Source organism: Bos mutus, chromosome 11, assembly GCF_027580195.1.
Source record: "Bos mutus isolate GX-2022 chromosome 11, NWIPB_WYAK_1.1, whole genome shotgun sequence".
Taxonomy (NCBI): domain Eukaryota; kingdom Metazoa; phylum Chordata; class Mammalia; order Artiodactyla; family Bovidae; genus Bos; species Bos mutus.
Window position 1 is genome coordinate 62,840,901 of NC_091627.1, and position 19,923 is coordinate 62,860,823.

At 37.3% G+C, this 19,923-nt stretch overlaps 1 protein-coding gene across 3 annotated transcripts in view; it reads right to left on the reverse strand.

The window, feature by feature from the left end:
• Positions 1–1,360: 1,360 nt before the first annotated feature.
• Positions 1,361–19,923, reverse strand: part of SANBR (SANT and BTB domain regulator of CSR) — a 62,816-nt gene continuing 44,253 nt past the window's right edge. For 2 of the 3 annotated variants that reach the window (XM_005889042.2, XM_070379523.1), the window contains 7 exons: positions 19,538–19,637; positions 10,557–10,648; positions 9,199–9,227; positions 9,047–9,120; positions 8,656–8,744; positions 4,785–4,876; positions 1,361–3,764 (listed from right to left, as the gene is read on the reverse strand). In XM_005889042.2, coding sequence (XP_005889104.1) covers positions 3,728–3,764; positions 4,785–4,876; positions 8,656–8,744; positions 9,047–9,120; positions 9,199–9,227; positions 10,557–10,648; positions 19,538–19,637 — 513 coding nt within the window. In that variant the 3' untranslated portion in view covers positions 1,361–3,727. Of the gene's footprint in view, positions 3,765–4,784; positions 4,877–8,655; positions 8,745–9,046; positions 9,121–9,198; positions 9,228–10,556; positions 10,649–19,537; positions 19,638–19,923 lie in introns of those variants that run through there. The other variant, XR_011466068.1, reaches the window with a different exon arrangement.

The following is a 19,923-nucleotide window of genomic DNA, read 5'->3' on the forward strand; positions in this document are numbered from 1 at the left end:
AATTAAGAGGCTTACTCCTTGGAAGAAAAGTTATGACCAACCTAGACAGCATATTAAAAAGTAGAGACATTACTGTGCCAACAAAGGTCCATCTAGTCAAGGCTATGGTTTTTCCAGTAGTCATGTATGGATGTGAGAGACTATAAAGAAAGCTGAGCACCGAAGAATTGATGCTTTTGAACTGTGGTGCTGGAAAAGACTCTTGAGAGTCCCTTGGACTGCAAGGAGATACAACCAGTCCACCCTAAAGGAAATCAGTCCTGAATATTCATTGGAAGGACTGATGTTGAAGCTGAAACTCCAATACTTTGGCCACCTGATGCGAAGAGCTGACTCACTGGAAAAGACCCTGATGCTGGTGGGATTGAAGGTGGGAGGAGAAGGAGACAACAGAGGATGAGATGGTTGGATGGCATCACCAACTCAATGGGCATGAGTTTGAGAGTTGGTGATGGACAGGGAGGCCTGGCGTGCTGCAGTGCATGGGGTTGCAAAGAGTTGGACATGACTGAGCTACTGAACTGAACTGAAGCCTCTTAGAATTGGACTGGCTAGGTAGCCCCCATGCCTTTTAACTGGGAGGTGTGAAAATAGAATAGTTGAGGATTGAAGAATTACTTCGAGATGTTGAAGATAAAAGGTTTTTTGTTTGTTTTTATACATTTGCCTTTGGCAGATTAGTGTGGTGGGCTTCCCAGGTGGCTCAGTGGTAAAGAATCTGCCTGCCAAGCAGGAGATGTGGGTTTGATACCTGGGTCAGTGAGATCTCCTGGAGAAGGAAATGGCAACACACTCCAGTATTCTTGCCTGGGAAATCCCCTGGATGAAGGAGCCCAGTGGGCTACAACACAACCTAGTGGGCGCACACACACACTTAGCATGACAGGGCTTCAGCTTCAGCTTCCAAAGCACTCAGCACAGCTCACAATACCTGGCTAAGAGTTCTGAAGAAGGACAATAACAAAATAATGCAACAGTTATAAATCACCTTTTCTGCAATATTTTATCCCTTAAATGTTTGCTGAAGTCCTTACCAGGTTAGTTGTTTTTTTTTTTTTTTTTTTTTTAGTGAAGTCGCTCAGTTGTGTCTGACTCTTTGTGACCCCATGGACTGGAGCCAGATTCTCCTGGCAAGAATATTGGAGTGGGTTGCCATTTCCTTTTCCAGGGGATCTTCCTGACCCAGGGATCGAATCCAGGTCTCCCGCATTGCAGGCAGATGCTTTAACCTCTGAGCCACCTGGGAAATGTACAAAATTCATTTCTTCCATGAAAACCTATGATCTGGAGCCCATCTGAACTTTTTGAGAAGATGCAATGATTCAGATCAAGGGACTCTACAAACAACTTTTGTCATTAATGTTTATTTCAATTAAATAAATGTGAATTCAGAATTAATGTAAGATAAAACCTCAAAGTATTTAGCAAAACAAATGCTATTATGAGCTTAATTAAAATGTTTGTGTTACCTGTGTTATGAACTACAGACATTCACAAAATTTAAAGCACATTCTGAAGAAAATAAAATTCTGATAAATTCTGTTTGTAAAAATCAATTCAGTGGTACAGTCCCCTTGGGGAAGAAGCAATCTGCCTTGTTACCATCAATTAAAAATCAAATGAGATATTTTCCTCTTTCAGTTGTGACCGTCACAGCAAACCTAAATCCTTTTTTGATCAGAGAATACAGTAAACAAGACTGGTATTTAACAGGTCTTACAGATCATGTAGTATAAAACATTTTCTTTTGCAAATAAAATGTATAAACTATTTCAAAAATATCAAACCATTGAAAAATATGTTGACTGCAACAAAATTTCCAAACAGAAGTTCAAAAATCTTGGCAAAGCTATGCATGTAACATCAAATAAAACCTAGCTTTATTTACCAAATAAAATATTCATTAAAAATACATAACACTTCAACATTTCAATAGAAATTGCTGTTCTGTCATACACTAGCAAGTCTGTTTTCTAAATAATTTGAAGAAAATTTCTAAGATAAATGAAGACTAAAAATAAAAACAATGCAAATTAAAGTGTTTTAGAGACCTACATATAAGTAATTTCCAAACACATAATTGTTATATGATTATGGTTTGGAACAAATTTTCCCTGAGCACTCTTTCTGCTTGGTTAGAAAAACTGATTTCTCCTGAATAATTAGATTTTTCACCCATCAAGTGTATCTGGGAATCTTTCCTTCCAGACATCTCTAAAGTAATAACTGATTGTAACCATCTTAAGGGGCTATTTGAATGGCTATAGAATTATGGTTGAGTTTTAGTGTCCTGAGAACTGTACAGTGGGTGTCTTATACAACTGAAATGATTTACTATCCTAAAACTATCAACAGTTGTTTTAACAACTTCAGAATCCAAATTTCTTTTAACAAATTCAGCTGTTTTAACTAGCTTCACAGAAGAAAGAAGTAATAATCAGTAATTCCAGACCAATACATACATATTAAAAACTGAAAAAAGAGTTGGATTAACATTGTGATTTCTCTGGAATAACACTGAAAAAAATTAAGCCTTCTGCCCAAAACAGGAAATACTTCACCTTAAAACTTTACGTAACTCAGTTTTGAGATCTGTCACTTCTTAAAAGTCATGCAAGCATAAAATTAGCATCACTGGAAATTTCGTCACATAAATGGCAGTTCTCAATGCCATCACAAGATTACAGCCCAAAGACATACATAATCAGTGCACATGTACAGTACCACTACTAGATGTGTTCCCCTAATTTTTTAAGATCTTAAAAAACTTTTAGCTATTTGAGAGTTTAGGCCTCTTCTCTTTCAAATAAATAAAGTGTAACAAATGCCTTGGAGTCTTAACTATATAAATTTCTAAATACTAATTTTTTACATAGCCTAGCATCACACTGATAGCTAACGGTGAATGATGTTGGATTTGTGATCTCTGAAGAAGATTTCAGCTTCAGGACTAGGGACCAAGCTTGATCACTCAAGAGCTTTTGTGTAGGAGAATTCTATTAAAGTATAAAAAGGGACAGAGAAACCTTCTGACATAGACATCAGAAAGGGGATGGAGAGTGCCCCTCCTCCATAGTCTTATCAAGGCCTTATATACTTTGATCAGACCCACTCCCACAACATTCATCTTAAATTAACAAGATTCGAACTAACAATAGAAAGGTCTTACCAGATCCACTCCCACAAAAAACATCTTATTATAACAAGACTAGTCAGAAGGTTCTTGTTAAGAAGGATAAACATGTCCTAGAACAAGACACATTGCTGTTACATAATCATTAGTACAGAGCTTAAGGAAAAACATACCCTTGAGTCATTAGCTGTGGGCTTAAAGAAAAAATGTTTTACGTGACTAATGTAGAAAAAAAATGTTTGTCCTTTTCTCCTTGAGAGCCCCAGGCTCCTTTCTCCTTCTCGAGGGCCCCAGATCCCTTCCTCCTCTGTGAGGGCCCTGGACCCCTTCCTGTTTGAGGGCCCCAGACTCCTTATCAACCTACCTAAGAATGAATTCTCTCAACACCAAAGGAAAATCAGATTTAAGAAGTTTCATATTTACAATTTCATAAGACTTAACTATATATTTCCCTTACCACTAGATTTTTGTGGCTTTCAAGAATATTTAATAAATAACTTAAAACATTTAGAAGTAATCATTCCAAAGATCTTCAAGTAAGCAATTTCAAGTGTCCAGAGGTATGTCTTCTGTCTTCTTATATTTTAAGGTGCTTTACACAGGCCGACCTTGACCAAAACGACTTTTAGACCTAGATTTTTTTAAACAGAAAAGAACGTAAGAGGTGCTTCTAAAACAACAAGAAGTTGCCACTGCTTTATGTTAAGTCTGATTGACACTGTCAAAATTTAAAGCAAATTCATGTACCTCCATAATCCACTTTAAAAATTCTTGGAGTGAAATGTATTTTGGAATTCAGGCCTTTTTTAATTTGGTGGAGACAATATGTACATACATTGTATATTATGAATCTGGAGTAGTGCCCCATAACCAAACACATGAGTACTTCTTTACTGACCTAAATGAGCATTTATGTTAAGATAAATAAAAACTACAAATAGCACCACAGTAGCTCAGATCAGGCTTGAGTTGCCACAAATGTATGAAAAAAACTTTGGGCTTTCTGAGTTTTCTGGATTTCAGAATTGCAGATAAGGCATTTGGATCTGTAGTATTAATGATCAAATTTCAGTAACTGCTAATCTTTCAAAGAAAATTTGTGCTGTCAAATGACAAAGAACATACAAGTTAGATATTCTTTTTCTTTGGCCCCATTGCACAGTATGAGGGATCTTAGTTCCTGGACCAGGAATTGAACCCTGGCCCCCAGTAGTGGAAGCATGGAGTCTTAACCACTGAACCTCCAGGGAAGTCCCACAAATTAGATTTTATCAAGAGAGAACAAGAAATAAGAAAAGTTCAATGATTTATATAAAGTAGTAATACATTATCAATAAACAGCATAAAGATCCTGCTAGTTTGCAGTGGCACTGCAGCTTACATTTGTCAGCTGTTGGCTCAGAACCGAGCTGACTCAATAAACAAAAAACTGATTTTAAAAAACTATACTTTCATTAAATTTTGTCATCATGACCTTTTAAAGTCTTAACTCTTAAGTTAAAATCTGGTTCTGACTAATGTCTTGATGATCTAATCTCCAAACAAAATAAAACCAAATTATGTGCTTCTAGCGTTCATATGATTTTTCCCTTAAGAAAAAAAAAATCATCACTTCAAAACTGGCATTCTGAATTCACTTCTGCTGATTTACCTTGTGTTTTTTTCCGAGCTGCTCTGCCGAGCACTGACTGGCACTGAGGCCTTGATTTGTGCTTCAAGCCTGGAATAAATACCTCCTGCAAACTGTAAAGGAGCAAAATTAAGTTACTATCTATATGGAACCAATAGAAGAAGTTTGGCTTTATTGAAACAGCATTACTTTTTAATTTAGAAGCAATTTTTTTTTAATTAAAAAGTTTAGCTCTTTGAGTTATAATTTATACGTACTACTTTAAAATTCACCCTATTTAGTGTACTGTTCTGAGTTGAATTTTGACAAATGCATACAGCTGTGTGAACACTTATAAGGGAGACATAACCCAGTTCCATCACCCCAAGAAAATCCCCTGGTGCCCCCTTTTAAGGCCAATGATTTGACGACTTTCTGGCAACCATCAACTTCTGGGTTTTTTTTCTTGGCTGGTCTGTGTAGTTTGCAGGATCTTAATTCCCTGACCAAGGATAAAACTTGTGCCCTTGGCAGTGAAAGAACAGAGTCCTAACCACTGGACCGCCAGGAAATTCCCCTACTTATCTGTTTTATGTCCTTACACCTTTGCACTTTATAGAACCTTATATATATACAGAATCATGTAGCTTACAGCCTTCTGAATAGGGCTTCTTTCACTTACCATAATGTGCAGGTGATTCATCTATGTTGCAGCATGTATTAGTAGCTCATTCTTTTTTATATACACTGCGGTCTCATTCACTTATCAAATAAAGGACATTTGGGTTGTTTCTAGTTTTTAACAATTCTAAATAAAGCCCTTGTAAAGATATGTGAAATGATCTGCATGGTGAGTAAACATTAAACAATATAAGAAACAGCCAAACTGTTTTCCCAAAGTAGCCATTCCCTTTTGCACCCTTGCTAGTTACATATGACAGTTCCAGTTGCTCTATATTGTTGCTAGCATATTAAAAAAAATTTTTTTAGACATTTTAGTGGGTGTATAGTGGTATCTTGTTGAGGGATTAATTTATGTTTCCCTAATGACTAAGAAGGCCAAAGAGGCTATCTGAGGAGGCTTCACTAATAGCTGAGGAAAGAAGTAAAGTGAAAGGCAAAGGAAAAAAGGAAAGATACACCCAACTGAATGCAGAGTTCCAGAGAAAAGCAAGGAGAGATAAGAAGGCCTTCTACAAATGAACAATGCAAAGAAACAGAGGAAAACAACAGAATGGGAAAGACTAGAGATTTCTTTAAGAAAACTGGAGATGTCAAGGGAACATTTTATGCAAGGATGGGCACGATAAAGGAAAGAAACAGTATGGACCTAACAGAAACAGAAGGGATGAAGAAGGGGTGGCAAGAATATACAGAAGAACTATACAAGAAAGGTCTTAATGACCCAGATAACCACCATGGTGTTGTCACTCACCTAGAGCCAGACATCCTGGGGTACGAAGTCAAGTGGGCCTTAAGAAGCATCCCTACAAACAAAGCTAGTGGAGGTGATAGAATTCCAGTTGAGCTATTTCAAATTCTGAAAGATGATGTTGTTAAAGTGCTATACTCAGTATGTCAGCAAATTTGCAAAACTCAGCAGTGGCCATACGAATGGAGAAGGTCAGTTTTCATTTCATTCCAAAGAAGGGCAATGTCAAAGAATGTTCAAACTACTGCACAACTGTACTCATTTCACATGCTAGCATGGTAATACTCAAAATCCTTCAAGCTAGGCTTCAACTGTATGTGAACTGAGAACTTCCAGATGTACAGATGGGTTTATAAAAGGCAGAGGAAACAGAGGTCAAATTGTGAACATTTGTTGGATCATGGAAAAAGCAAGGGAATTCCAGAAAAATGTCTACTTCTGCTTCATTGACTACGCTAAAGCCTTTGATTGTGTGGATCATAACAGCTGGAAAACTCTTAAAGAACTGGGAATACCTTACTTGTCTCCTGAGAAACTATGTGGGTCAAGAAGCAACAGCTAGAACCAGACAGGGAACAACCGACTGGTTCAAAACTGGGAAAGGAATATGTCAAGGCTAAATACTGTCAACCTGCTTACTTAACTTTTACACAGAGTATATCATGTGAAATGCTAGGCTGGATGAATCACAAGCTGGAATCAAGACTGCTAGGAGAAATATCAACAACCTCAGATATGCAGATGATACCACTCTAATGGCAGGAAGTGAAGAGGAACTGAAGAGACTCTTGATAGAAGGTAGTGAAAAGCTGGCTTGAAACTCAACATCAAAAAACTAAGATCATGGCATCTAGTCCCATCATTTCATGGCAAATAGAAGCAGAAAAAGTAGAAGCAGTGACAGATTTTACCTTCTTGGACTCCAAAATCACTGTGGACACTGCAAAATTTCATGGTGAAAATTTTGACTGCAGCCATGAATTTAAAAGACGCTTGCTCCTTGGAAGGAAAACTAAGTCAAACCTAGCCAGCATATTCAAAAGCAGAGCTACCACTTTGCCGACAAAGATTTATATAGTCAAGGCTATGGTTTTCCCAGTAGTCATGTATGGATACAAAAACTGGATCATAAAGAAGACTGAGCACCAAAGAACAGATGCTTTCGAATTGTGGTGCTGGAGAAAACTCTTGAGAGTCCCCTGGACTGCAAGGAGATCAAACCAGTCAATCCTAAAGGAAATCAACCCTGAATATTCATTGAAAGGACTGATGCTGAAGCTCCAATACTGTAGCCACCTGATGTGAACAGCTGACTCACTGGCATAGACTCTGATGCTGAAAAAGACTGATGGCAAGAGGAGAAGTCGGCAGCAGAGGGTAAGATAGTTAGCATCACTCCTCCAATGGACAAGAGTCTGAGCAAACTTCAGGAGATAGTGGAGGACAGAGGAGCCTTGGTATGCTACATCCCATGGGGTCACAAAGAGTAGGACAAGACTTAGTGACTGAACAACAATAATAACGACTAATGGTGTTTCTGGTGGTGGCTTAGCAGTAAAGAATCTGCCTGCACTGCAGGAGACAGGAATTCAATCCCTGGGTCAGGAAGATCCTCTGGAGAAGGAAATCCTCTGCTCCAGTATTCTTGCCTGGGAAATCCCATACACAGAGGTGCTGGTGGACTACAGTCCAGGGGGTCACAAAAGAGTTGGACAAGACTTAGCAAAAACAAACAAAAAAGATGACTCATGTTGCCATCTTTTCCTGTGCTTCTTTGCTACCTTCTCTCATGAAGTCTATGGTTAATTTCTTGCCTGCTTCTTTTTACTGGGCTGTTTATTTTCTCACAGTTTATGACTTGTTTTTTTCATTCTCTTAATAATGCCTTTCAAAAAGAAGTTTTAACTTTTGATGAAATCCAATTTTTTTCTTTTATGGATCATGATTTTGGTGTTGGAGCTAAGAAATATTTGTCTAACCCATGGTGATGAAGATTTTTTTTCCTGTTCTTGTAGGGAAGTAAATTTTTCAATAAAAGCATGAGGGGCAAAAGTTACTGTAAATATATGATACTGATACTAATAATGATATATAATGTTATAACTAATATGTAATTCAGTAAGAGTACAGGTATTTCTTTTTATCATTTTTATAGCAAGATAACATCTTAAAGATAACATCTAAGCACGATACAGAGCTGATAAAGTTAGCAACTCCAGGAGGTCACCTTCCACGGTGAGTTGATCTGTTCTTGGATACTATACTTTCAGCGACAGTGTACTTTACTGTGTGTGTTACACAGTATGGACCATACGAGGTGGTGAAAAACTTTTCTGTGAATGAACTGGCTAACTGGTACAGAATATAAAAATATATTAAAAATTTACTCTTTTAAAATCATAAAGCATCTTTATACTTATGATGAAAATAAAGGAGGAAAGAGTACTAAGCGAGCACCATACATGAGTATGTAATTCTTACTTCTTTTGCTTCCTTTGACCTGACTCGATCCAGATCACCCAATCTCATCTTTATTAGGTGCCCAGTAATTTCAGACATCCGCCGCTGATCTGAAATGTAAAAATTAGTAAATCTTACTTTTTATGAAGATGTTTAATTATTCAGCCTTCTTGAAAGTGGAAGCAGTGGATGAAAGTCAGTCTGAGAGACCTCAGAATGACGGATGCATGAAACCACACATTATCTACTGGGGTTGTCTAGTAATGAAACTCTGGTTGATGCCTAAGGAAATGTGCTAATTTTGGGCCTTATTTCAGTTGGAACCTTTAAAGCTATTCAGCATTCTTTATAAAAGACTCCTATCATTGCTATTTATATCCAATTTGTACAGTACCCAAATATTACTACTTACCATCTTCTCTTTGTGCATCTTGGTTGAATCTCAAGGATCTTGTGGCATCCCACTTATTCTTCTGCATACTCACACTATTAAAAAAATTAAACAAAAATCAGCATTGATGTTTTTAGAGTGAACATCTGACTGGATTAAGGAGTAATACTCACATGAAAGGAGACACATCTCTAGAAGTTGACTAAAAAAAAGTAGACAACATTGAGGCCCAATTAGAACATATTTACTGATTAGCATTATAGGTAATAACAAAAAAGAGTTTACATTTATTGGGTACAAGATACTGTACCAAGAGCATTACAAGCATTGTTTCATTGAAGCCCTGCAACAACCATGTGAGACAGATGCGATTATTATCTCTATATTAAAACAGTTTCAGAGGAGTGAAGAAACTTATCCAAAGGGAAAGAGGCCTAGAATTTGAACCTGTTTTATCTGACCTGGAAGCCCCACACCTCTAATGCAGTCTTTAAGAATTCACTCATTCTGTGCCTGTGGTCCTTAACATGGAGATGAATGTGCAATCCATCCAACATATACTGTGTAGAATGTGTCCCCACCCCAGTTTTTCACACATTTTTAGAATCCACAGTTCCTCTTTTAGCCAACAGTAGTTATACTGTTTTCTTATTCCTACCTGGCTTTTTACTCCTTCCTTTGAAGGCATGAGGAAATAAGAATAATTTTAAAAGGTCATAAAATATAATCAATTCTAAAAATTGTTTTATTTTTTGAATAAGTAATACTGGTTCAAAATTCAAGAAGTATAAACAGGACAAAGTAAAAAAGTTTCTGTCCTTCCCCCTAGATATCCAATTCCCTTCCTTAGAGGCAACCAATTTTATCAATTTCTGATATAGCTTTCTATAGCTATTTTATGGATATATAAGAAAATTCATATATATTCCTTTATCTAGTCTACATAAATGGTAGCATAATATACCACTATACATACTGCTCTGCACTTTGCCTTTTTTCTTCTTATAGTTAATTTGCAATGGCGTGTTAGTTTCTGGTATAAAGTGATTCAGCATATACTCTGGAGTGGATAGCCATTCCCTTCTCTAGGGAATCTTCCCAACACGGAGATCAAACCTGGGTTTCCCACACTGCAGGTAGATTCTTTACTGTCTGAGCTACCAGGGAAGCCTATTATATATATATTTATATATATATTCTTTTCACATTCTTTTCCATTGTAGTTTATTATAAGACTTTGAATATAGTCCCCTGTGCTGTAGGATCTTGTTGTCTATTTTATACATAGTAGTTTGTATATGCTAATCCAAAACTGCTAATTTATCTTTCTTATACTTCACTTTCCTTTCTTCATGTGTCAATATACCTTAGAGATCTTTAATCTCAGTCTTCACAGAGATTCTTCACTCATTTTTACACTGCTAGCATTCCACTGTGGTACTCGTAGCTCTTCTTTTTCGGATTTTTCCTGGATGTATCTGCTTATTTCTTAATACAAACTTTAGAAGAGTAATAGATAATTTATAGTTACCTTCTCCAGTGCCTTTTCTTTCTTCTGACCACAGGGTGAAGACATCTGCTTTTTTGGTTGTTTAGTGAACTTCTTTGGCTTCTCCTTTTTCCCTAATAATAGAACATTAGTGTTATCAGTCCATGCACTTGTCACATCCAAAGAATAAAATCACTGAAAAAATAAAACACTGTTTTTAAAAACTAAGAAATTACCTTTGGGTAAAAAGTAAATATATGGAGAAATCAAACTAAAAGTGCTTTATAGAGGTTCATTTACTTTTCTTCTTTCTACTTGGCGAAAATCTTAGGAAAAAAATGAGGGCAATGAATTCCAAGTCCCAATGAAATTAAATGTAGAAAAATGTTGGGGAAATTACACATATTTCCCTGAATCTAATGTGACAGTGGAGTCATCTCCTAATTCCAAATTTTTCAATATAAAAAATAACTGTAACCCAAAAAATCACAAATTGAGAAGGGGAGGAAAGAAGGGTTCACACACACAATCTTTAAAATGCCTTTGTTCACACAGGAGGTTGGGCTATAAGGGTAAAAATGAAGGTAGACCATAAATGATCCTAGGAAGAAGCAGATCTGGGATAAACTGTATTCAAAACGAGGGCATTCCTGCTATGAACATTTAGACCTTACTCTTGGCTGACAGTTTAGTGGAGAAAGGAGACAGGCCAAAAAAGAGGGAGGGGAAAGAAGTATTTCTCTAAAAACAAGGTTGGAAGGTTGATAATGATACATTAGATTGTTGTTTCCCAATTATCAATTATTTGCACACCATCTTTACAGTTTTTGCTCTATCTTAAAAAAGAAACTTCATCACTACCATAAATGAAAAACCTGTAAAATGTGCTACATAGAAGACAATCTTGAAGATAACAGAATAAAGACAAAACAACATCTAGAATCCAGAGAGATTTATTTTTCTGCTGGCCCTGGGCCCCTGACATGTGTGTCTCTGTTAATGTGGGAGATTAACAAGTGTTATATTGCTAAAAGCCGTGACAGGGTGGGCTACATGATAACAGCAGTGTGAAAGGGTGGAAAATTCCTCCCCCGCAAATGATGATAAAAACAGAACAAAAATAGTATGAACAATCATCTGCAGGTACTGGAGAATAATCAAAGGAAGAGAGAAAGTTCACTGTTTACATGTGAAAAAAGCTTTCTTATCTGAGGGCACTTTCCCCCTCCCCAGCTCAGGGAGGAAAATTATAACCTTGAGTTGCAGGGAGAAAATGATAGAGTTCAAAGCAACAGAGAAGCTAGGTATTCAAAGGGGAAAATTTGGAAATAAGAAAGAGATCTGAGGCCTAAAATGTGAATATGAACTAATTCTGAGCTGAATGTTAAACTATGCAAGTACACGGGAGACCCTAGGAAGCTCAGCTAAAAAGGCAAGCAGAAACTAGGGTGGTGTTGATCACTGGAAGACAGAACTGCTCTCTGTAAGAGGAGGCACATTTCCTGTGCCTTTGAATGACTTCCCCAAACTGTCTTTAGCTTGAGCTTCTGAGAGTCTTGCTGGCTTGAATTATCACAGGTCAGACCTGGGACTGGAAAAACAAGTAGGAATCTAGGGGAACCCCAAAGCAAGAAACCACCAAGCAGCTGAGCCCCCAATAAATTCTTTCCCTGGCTGACCACTAAACTCCCCAGACTGTCATCCTACAGATGCTGCCACCCTCCGTGGTGACTGCTGAGGAGCTGGGGGAATGCAAGAAGCAAGGTGAACAAGGAACAGGACTGGCCCCAGATAGCTGAGGTGCACATGAAAGGAATAAGTTTAGTGAGCCCAGAGGCCTGCATCTTCCCATACACAGAATGCTAAATTCCTTCACTTGATACCTGATCTTGATGTTCAGACTGCCTGCTCTATTTGTTGCAAACTTGTATATAGCCTAATGTCCCCCTGCCTCCATGGAGCAGTTTTCTCAGAGCTACTGAGATGCTGTGTCCTGGGCTCAGTGTCTTAAACATCCCCACCAGATAAAATAGCTCTCTACTTTCAGAATGTGAATATATTTTTTCAGTCAACAGTTTTGGAGACCATGAAGGAACCCAAAGCAGATTTCTTGCCTCCACCTGAACTTCATGAGAAACCAAGACATAGTACCAGAAGAAGCTCATTAAACTACACAGGCTGGTATGCCCTTTGAGGTGGGGGATAGGCAAAAGCAGCAGCACTTAGCAGGCAAAAAAACCTGTGCAGAGACACCAGCAGGGAGACACATTTTGCAGTGTGGCTTAGGCAGGTTAACTGCTTATGAGAACAAAAATCCCAACAATTCTTAGGAGAATAAAAGGTTTCAGAGTTGCACAAAGATGACCAACCTAGATAGCATATTGAAAAGCAGAGACATGACTTTGCCAACAAAGGTCCGTCTAGTCAAGGCTATGGTTTTTCCTGTGGTCATGTATGGATGTGAGAGTTGGACTGTGAAGAAAGCTGAGCACCGAAGAATTGATGCCTTTGAACTGTGGTGTTGGAGAAGACTCTTGAGAGTCCCTTGGACTGCAAGGAGATCCAACCAGTCCATTCTGAAGGAGATCAGCTCTGGGATTTCTTTGGAAGGAATGATGCTAAAGCTGAAACTCCAGTACTTTGGCCACCTCATGTGAAGAGTTGACTCATTGGAAAAAATTCTGATGCTGGGAGGGATTGGGGGCAGGAGGAGAAGGGGACGACAGCGGATGAGATGGCTGGATGGCATCACTGACTCGATGGACGTGAGTTTGAGTGAACTCCAGGAGTTGGTGGTGGACAGGGAGGCCTGGCGTGCTGTAATTCATGGGGTCACAGAGTCGGACACGACTGAGCGACTGAACTGAACTGAACTGAACCTACAGAATTTAATTTTCACCCAGAAGTCATGAGATAAAGAAAATGATAAGTATGATCCACTCAGAAGAAACAGTTGATAGAAACAGATTGAGAAGGCCAGCGTGTTGGACTTGGGAGACAATAATTTCAAAGCAACTGTTACAAATATGTTCAAAGGAAAAATGGTAGAGAGAATCTCAACACATAAACAGAAAATATAAAAGAAGAACCAGGGGGGAAATTCTAGAGCTGAAAGGTATAACTGAAATGAAAAAGTTAAAAAATGTACCAGATAGGCTCAAAAGAAAATCTGAAATGGCAGAAAAATGAATCAGTGAATGTGAAGTCAAGGATTAGAAATTATCCAATCGGGGGGAGAGATGACTGAAGAAAGGACCCAGAGCCTCAGAGACAATATCAAAAGGCCATAGGTGTATTGGAGACCCAGAAAACAAATGTGAGAAAGGGGTACAAAAAATACGTAAAGAAATAATGATTGTAAGATAACAATTTATAGATTCAAAAAATTCAGCAAGTCCCAAATAAACACATAGAAAATCACATCTAGGCATACCGTAGTCAAGCTTCTGAAAGTCAAAAATAAAAAGATAAATCTTGAAAGCAGAGAGATTAAAAGTATACATTACATACATAACAGGGGAAAATTTTTATCACAAGGACTAACTTCTCAGAAACAATGGAGGCCAGAAGACATTGAAATGACATATTTAAAGTGCTGAAAGAAGGCAATATACAGATACATAGTTATACAGTTATGGCTGATTAGTGCTGTTGTATGACAGAAACCAATACAACATTACAAAGCAATTATCCTCCAAATTTAAAAAGAGGTGCTAAAAGAAAAAAGTTGTTAATCAAGAATTAAAAATTGAGAAAATTGTACTTCAAAAACAAAAGCAAAATAAAGACATTTTCAGGTGAATAAAAACAAGAGAATTCACTAGTACACTTGCAGTATACTTGTACTACAGGAAATAAGAAGTCCTTCATGCTCAGTTGGTTAATCCATGGGGTCGCAAAGAGTCAGACACACTGAGAGACTTTCACTCATGAATGAATGAATGAAAGAAAATAACATCAGATGGTAACAAAGATATAGACACAAATGATAAGTATGTTGGTAAATATAAAGGACTAAAGGTATATGTTTTTCTTTGTTCCCTTCTCTAAAGGTTCTTATGTTAATATTTTACCTGGAGTAATTCATATTACCTTTAAGTAGACTGTGATAGATTAAAAAGGCATGTTGAAATCTTTAGAACAATCAAATGCAAAGAAATATAACTAAAAAGCTAATAATTTAAATAATATACTAAAATTTTCTTAGCACAAAAAAAAGCAGTAAAGGAGAAACAGAGGAACAAAACATTTGAGCCAATTAGAAAATGAATAGCAAAATGGCAAACCTAACACAACCATATCAATAAACACATTAAATATAAATAAAATAAATGGTCCAATCAAAATGCAGAGATTGTCAAACTGGACAAGAAAGCAATTTCCAACAATATGCTATCTACAAGATACATACTTCAAATTAAAAACTCCGACTGTTGAAAATAAAAGGATAGGAAAAAGATATGTCATTCAAATGGTAAACAAAACAAATCTAGAGTGATTATGTTAAAATTAAACAAAACAGACTTTAAGATAAGCAGTTCTACTATAAATAAAGAAGGCTCCATCTACACTATAAATGTATATATACCTAGTTACAAAGCTCAAACACACATTACGCCATGCCATGCCTGCTGCTCAGGCATGTCTCGACTCTTTGAGACTCCATGGACGGTAATCCATCAGGCTCCTCTCTCTATGGAATTTTCCAGTCAAGAATACTGGAGTCAGTTGCCATTTCCTACTCCAGGGGATCGTCCCAAACCAGGGACTGAACCCATGTCTCCTGAGTCTCCTGCATTGGCAGGCAGATTCTTTACCACTGTGCCACCTGGGAAACTATATCATGATAAAAGAGTCGATACACTATAATTGTGTATGTGCCCAGTTACAAAGCTCTAACCCATACATAAAGCAAAAGCTGACAGACTTGAAAGGAAAAATACATAAATTAACATGATAGCTTGAGATTTCAATACTAATCTCTTACTAATTGATAGAACAAGTAGTCAGAAAATGAGCACTAGAAAATCAAACCGACTTCACTCTACATTTACAGACTACTCCACCAAAAACAGCAGAATTCACACTGTTTTCATGCACATCTGGAACATGTGTCAATAAAACTTAGAAGATGAAAACACAGAGAGTACATTTTTTTGATCACAATGGAATTATATGAGAAATCGACAACTGAAAAGTATTCAGAAAATCTGAAAATATTTGGAAATTAAACACATTACTGAGCAATACATGGGTCAAAGACAAAATCATGAGGGAAATTAGAAAATATTTTGTACTAAATATAAATGAAAACAAGACATACCAAAATCTGTGAGAAATACTTAAAAAGCAGTGTTTAGAGTGAGTCTTATAGTTTTAAATGCTTATACTAGAAAAGAAAGAAAAAAATCAGTGATTCAAGTTTCCACACTAAGAAGCTAGAAAAAAGAGGAAATTAAGTCCAAAGTAAGTTCAAGGAAGGAAACAGTAAATATAAGACTGAAAATCAATGAAATATAAAATAGACAAACTACAGAGAAAGTCTATGAAATCAAAAGCTGGTTCCTGGAAAAGATCAATAAAACTAATAAACCTGTAGCTAAACTTATCAAGAAAAAAGGAATATAAAACACAAATTAACAATACCACGAATGAAAGAGGGACATCATCAGAGATCCTTCAGATAGAAAAGGATAAGAAAATACTATGAGCAACCTCATGCTAATAAATCTGACAATGACAATTTGGATAAAATGGACATATTCCTTGAAAGAAGTCAAAACAAATTTAAGAAGAAATCAGATCAGATCAGATCAGTCGCTCAGTCGTGTCCGACTCTTTGGGACCCCATGAATTGCAGCACGCCAGGCCTCCATGTCCATCACCAACTCACGGAGTTCACTCAAACTCACGTCCATCGAGTCAGTGATGCCATCCAGCCATCTCATCCTCTGTCGTTCCCTTCTCCTCCTGCCCCCAATCCCTCCCAGCATCAGAGTCTTTTCCAATGAGTCAACTCTTCGCATGAGGTGGCCAAAGTACTGGAGTTTCAGCTTTAGCATCATTCCTTCCAAAGAAATCCCAGGGCTGATCTCCTTCAGAAAGGACTGGTTGGATCTCCTTGCAGTCCAAGGGACTCTCAAGAGGCTTCTCCAACACCACAGTTCAAAAGCATCAATTCTTCGGCACTCAGCCTTCTTCACAGTCCAACTCTCACGTCCATACATGACCACAGGAAAAACCATAGCCTTGACTAGACGAACCTTTGTTGGCAAAGTAATGTCTGCTTTTCAATATGCTATCTAGGTTGGTCGTAACTTTCCTTCCAAGGAGTAAGTGTCTTTTAATTTCATGGCTGCAGTCACCATTTGTAGTGATTTTGGAGCCCAGAAAAATAAAGTCTGACACTGTTTCCACTGTTTCCCCATCTATTTCCCATGAAGTGGTGGGACCGGATGCCATGATCTTCGTTTAAGAAGAAATAGAAAACTTGAATAGCACTATATTAATAAAAGACACTGAATTCATAGTTAAAAACCTTCCTATAAAGAAAACTCCAGGCCCAAATGACTTCACTGCTAAATTTTATCATACATTTGAGGGCCAAAGAATACAAATACTACACAGATTCTTTCAGAAAAAGGTAGTGAACATTTTCCAACTGATTTTATGAGGTCAGTATTAACTTGATAACAGAATTTAAAGATGACATCATAAAAAAACTACAGGCAAATATCCCTCATGAGCACTAATAAAAAATCTTTAACAAAGTACATACAAGCAAGTGAAATATAGTAATACATAAAGAGAAAAATGTCTATTGATTAAAGCCTAGATGCTGTGAAGTTTCATGTAACCATGCAAATTTTTGTGTCTAACTATAAAACTCCTAGAGGAGAACATAGGCAAAACACTCTCCGACATAAATCACAGCAGGATCCTCTATGTCCCACCTCCCAAAATATTGGAAATAAAAGCAAAAATAAACAAATGGGACCTAATTAAACTTAAAAGCTTCTGCACAACAAAGGAAACTATAAGCAAGGTGAAAAGACAGCCTTCGGAGAAAATAATAGCAAATGAAGCAACTGACAAACAACTAATCTCAAAAATATACAAGCAACTCCTGCAGCTCAACTCCAGAAAAATAAACGACCCAATCAAAAAGTGGGCCAAAGTATTAAACAGACATTTCTCCAAAGAAGACATACAGATGGCTAACAAACACATGAAAAGATGCTCAACATCACTCATTATCAGAGAAATGCAAATCAAAACCACAATGAGGTACCATTTCACGCCAGTCAGAATGGCTGCGATCCAAAAGTCTACAAGCAATAAATGCTGGAGAGGGTGTGGAGAAAAGGGAACCCTCTTACACTGTTGGTGGGAATGCAACTAGTACAGCCACTATGGAGAACAGTATGGAGATTCCTTAAAAAACTGGAAATAGAACTGCTATACGATCCAGCAATCCCACTGCTGGGCATACACACCAAGGAAACCAGAACTGAAAGAGACACGTGTACCCCAATGTTCATCGCAGCACTGTTTATAATAGCCAGGACATGGAAGCAACCTAGATGTCCATCAGCAGATGAATGGATAAGAAAGCTGTGGTACATATACACAATGGAGTATTACTCAGCCATTAAGAAGAATACATTTGAATCAGTTCTAATGAGGTGGATGAAACTGGAGCCTATTATACAGAGTGAAGTAAGCCAGAAAGAAAAACACCAATACAGTATGCTAACACATATATATGGAATTTAGAAAGATGGTAATGATAACCCTGTATGCGAGACAGCAAAAGAGACACAGATGTATAGAACAGTCTTTTGGACTCTGTGGGAGAGAGAGAGGGTGGGATGATTTGGGGAAATGGCATTGAAACATGTATAATATCATATATGAAACGAATCAGCAGTCCAAGTTCAATGCATGATACTGGTTGGGGCTGGTGCACTGGGATGACCCAGAGGGATGGTACGGGGAGGGAGGTGGGAGGGGTTTCGGGATGGGGAACACGTGTACACCCAAGGTGGATTCATGGTGATGTATGGCAAAACCAATACAATATTGTAAAGTAATTAACCTCCAATTAAAATAAATGAATTTATTTTTAAAAAAAGAAATGCAAATTATTTCTAATAGGAAAGATAACCCCAAAGACTATGGATTTGCTACCCTGTAGAACATTAATCAGTTTTGTATCTAATTTGCAATCTTTTTTTTAACATTCTTTTTTCAAATGCCTATAAATACCTGAGTCCTCAAATGCCTAACCCTAACCCTAACTTTTGGGAGAAGGCAATGGCACCCCACTCTAGTACTGTTGCCGGAAAATCCCATGGATGGAGGAGCCTGGTAGGCTGCAGTCCATGGGGTCGCTAAGAGTCAGACACAACTGAGTGCACTTTCATTTTCCACTTTCATGCATTGGAGAAGGAAATGGCAACCCATTCCAGTGTTCTTGCCTGGAGAATCCCAGGGACGAAGGAGCCTGGTGGGTTGCCATCAATGGGGTCGCACAGAGTCGGACACGACTGAAGCAACTTGGCAGCAACCCTAACTTTTCTCTGCTAGTTCTCTGATTTTAACTCTAATGATTTAAAAAATTTTGATACAAGTTCATTTTACAGTTGTATAAAATAATGTTTTTTTAATTGTTAAAAAAAATCATACTTTGATGACTATTATCTAATGCTTCATTTGATTGGCATTTCAAATCATCTCAGGTATACTGATGTAGTCACACATTTTGAGAAACCCATTAAGTTATACCTGAAACGAAAACTCGGAGGATTATTTCTTAGTATACCACACTTTTTAAAAATAACTTTATGAGTGTTCTGTGTTAGTGTCAGGGTTAGAGAATCTTGATGAAGCCTCTATTATTTTTTCCACATTGTAACCTAGCATGTAGACTTATAAAGCCCCTTCCTCATCCCTTGCGTTAAATCCTTCAGGATATAGCCTCCTTATAAAAGTGAGATGAGTTTCAACTTAGAAATCCATACTCTGTTTCTTGGATACTTCTTCTTCATCTCCAACTTCATCTTCAGTGACCTCAGACCCAGTGGTATATTCTTCTTCTTCGGAAAATAATGACTGTTGTTTCTAAAATAAAAAGCAAAACATACCTTATTAAAATTTTATTTTATCACAACACCAATGAATTCTTCCAAACACATTTATCTACTTATTCTGGATGAATGCGCCAAACAAAAACTGATAAAATGACCACTGCCTAGCACATTTGGGAAATGGATCCAAGAATTTCTACATTTAAGACAGGATAACATTATAAGAAATATTTAGAAAATTTACTATTTTCATAGATTCTAGCAGAGTGATGGGCACATTATAGGTACTTAGTATTTGCTGAACTGCAACCCTATTTCTC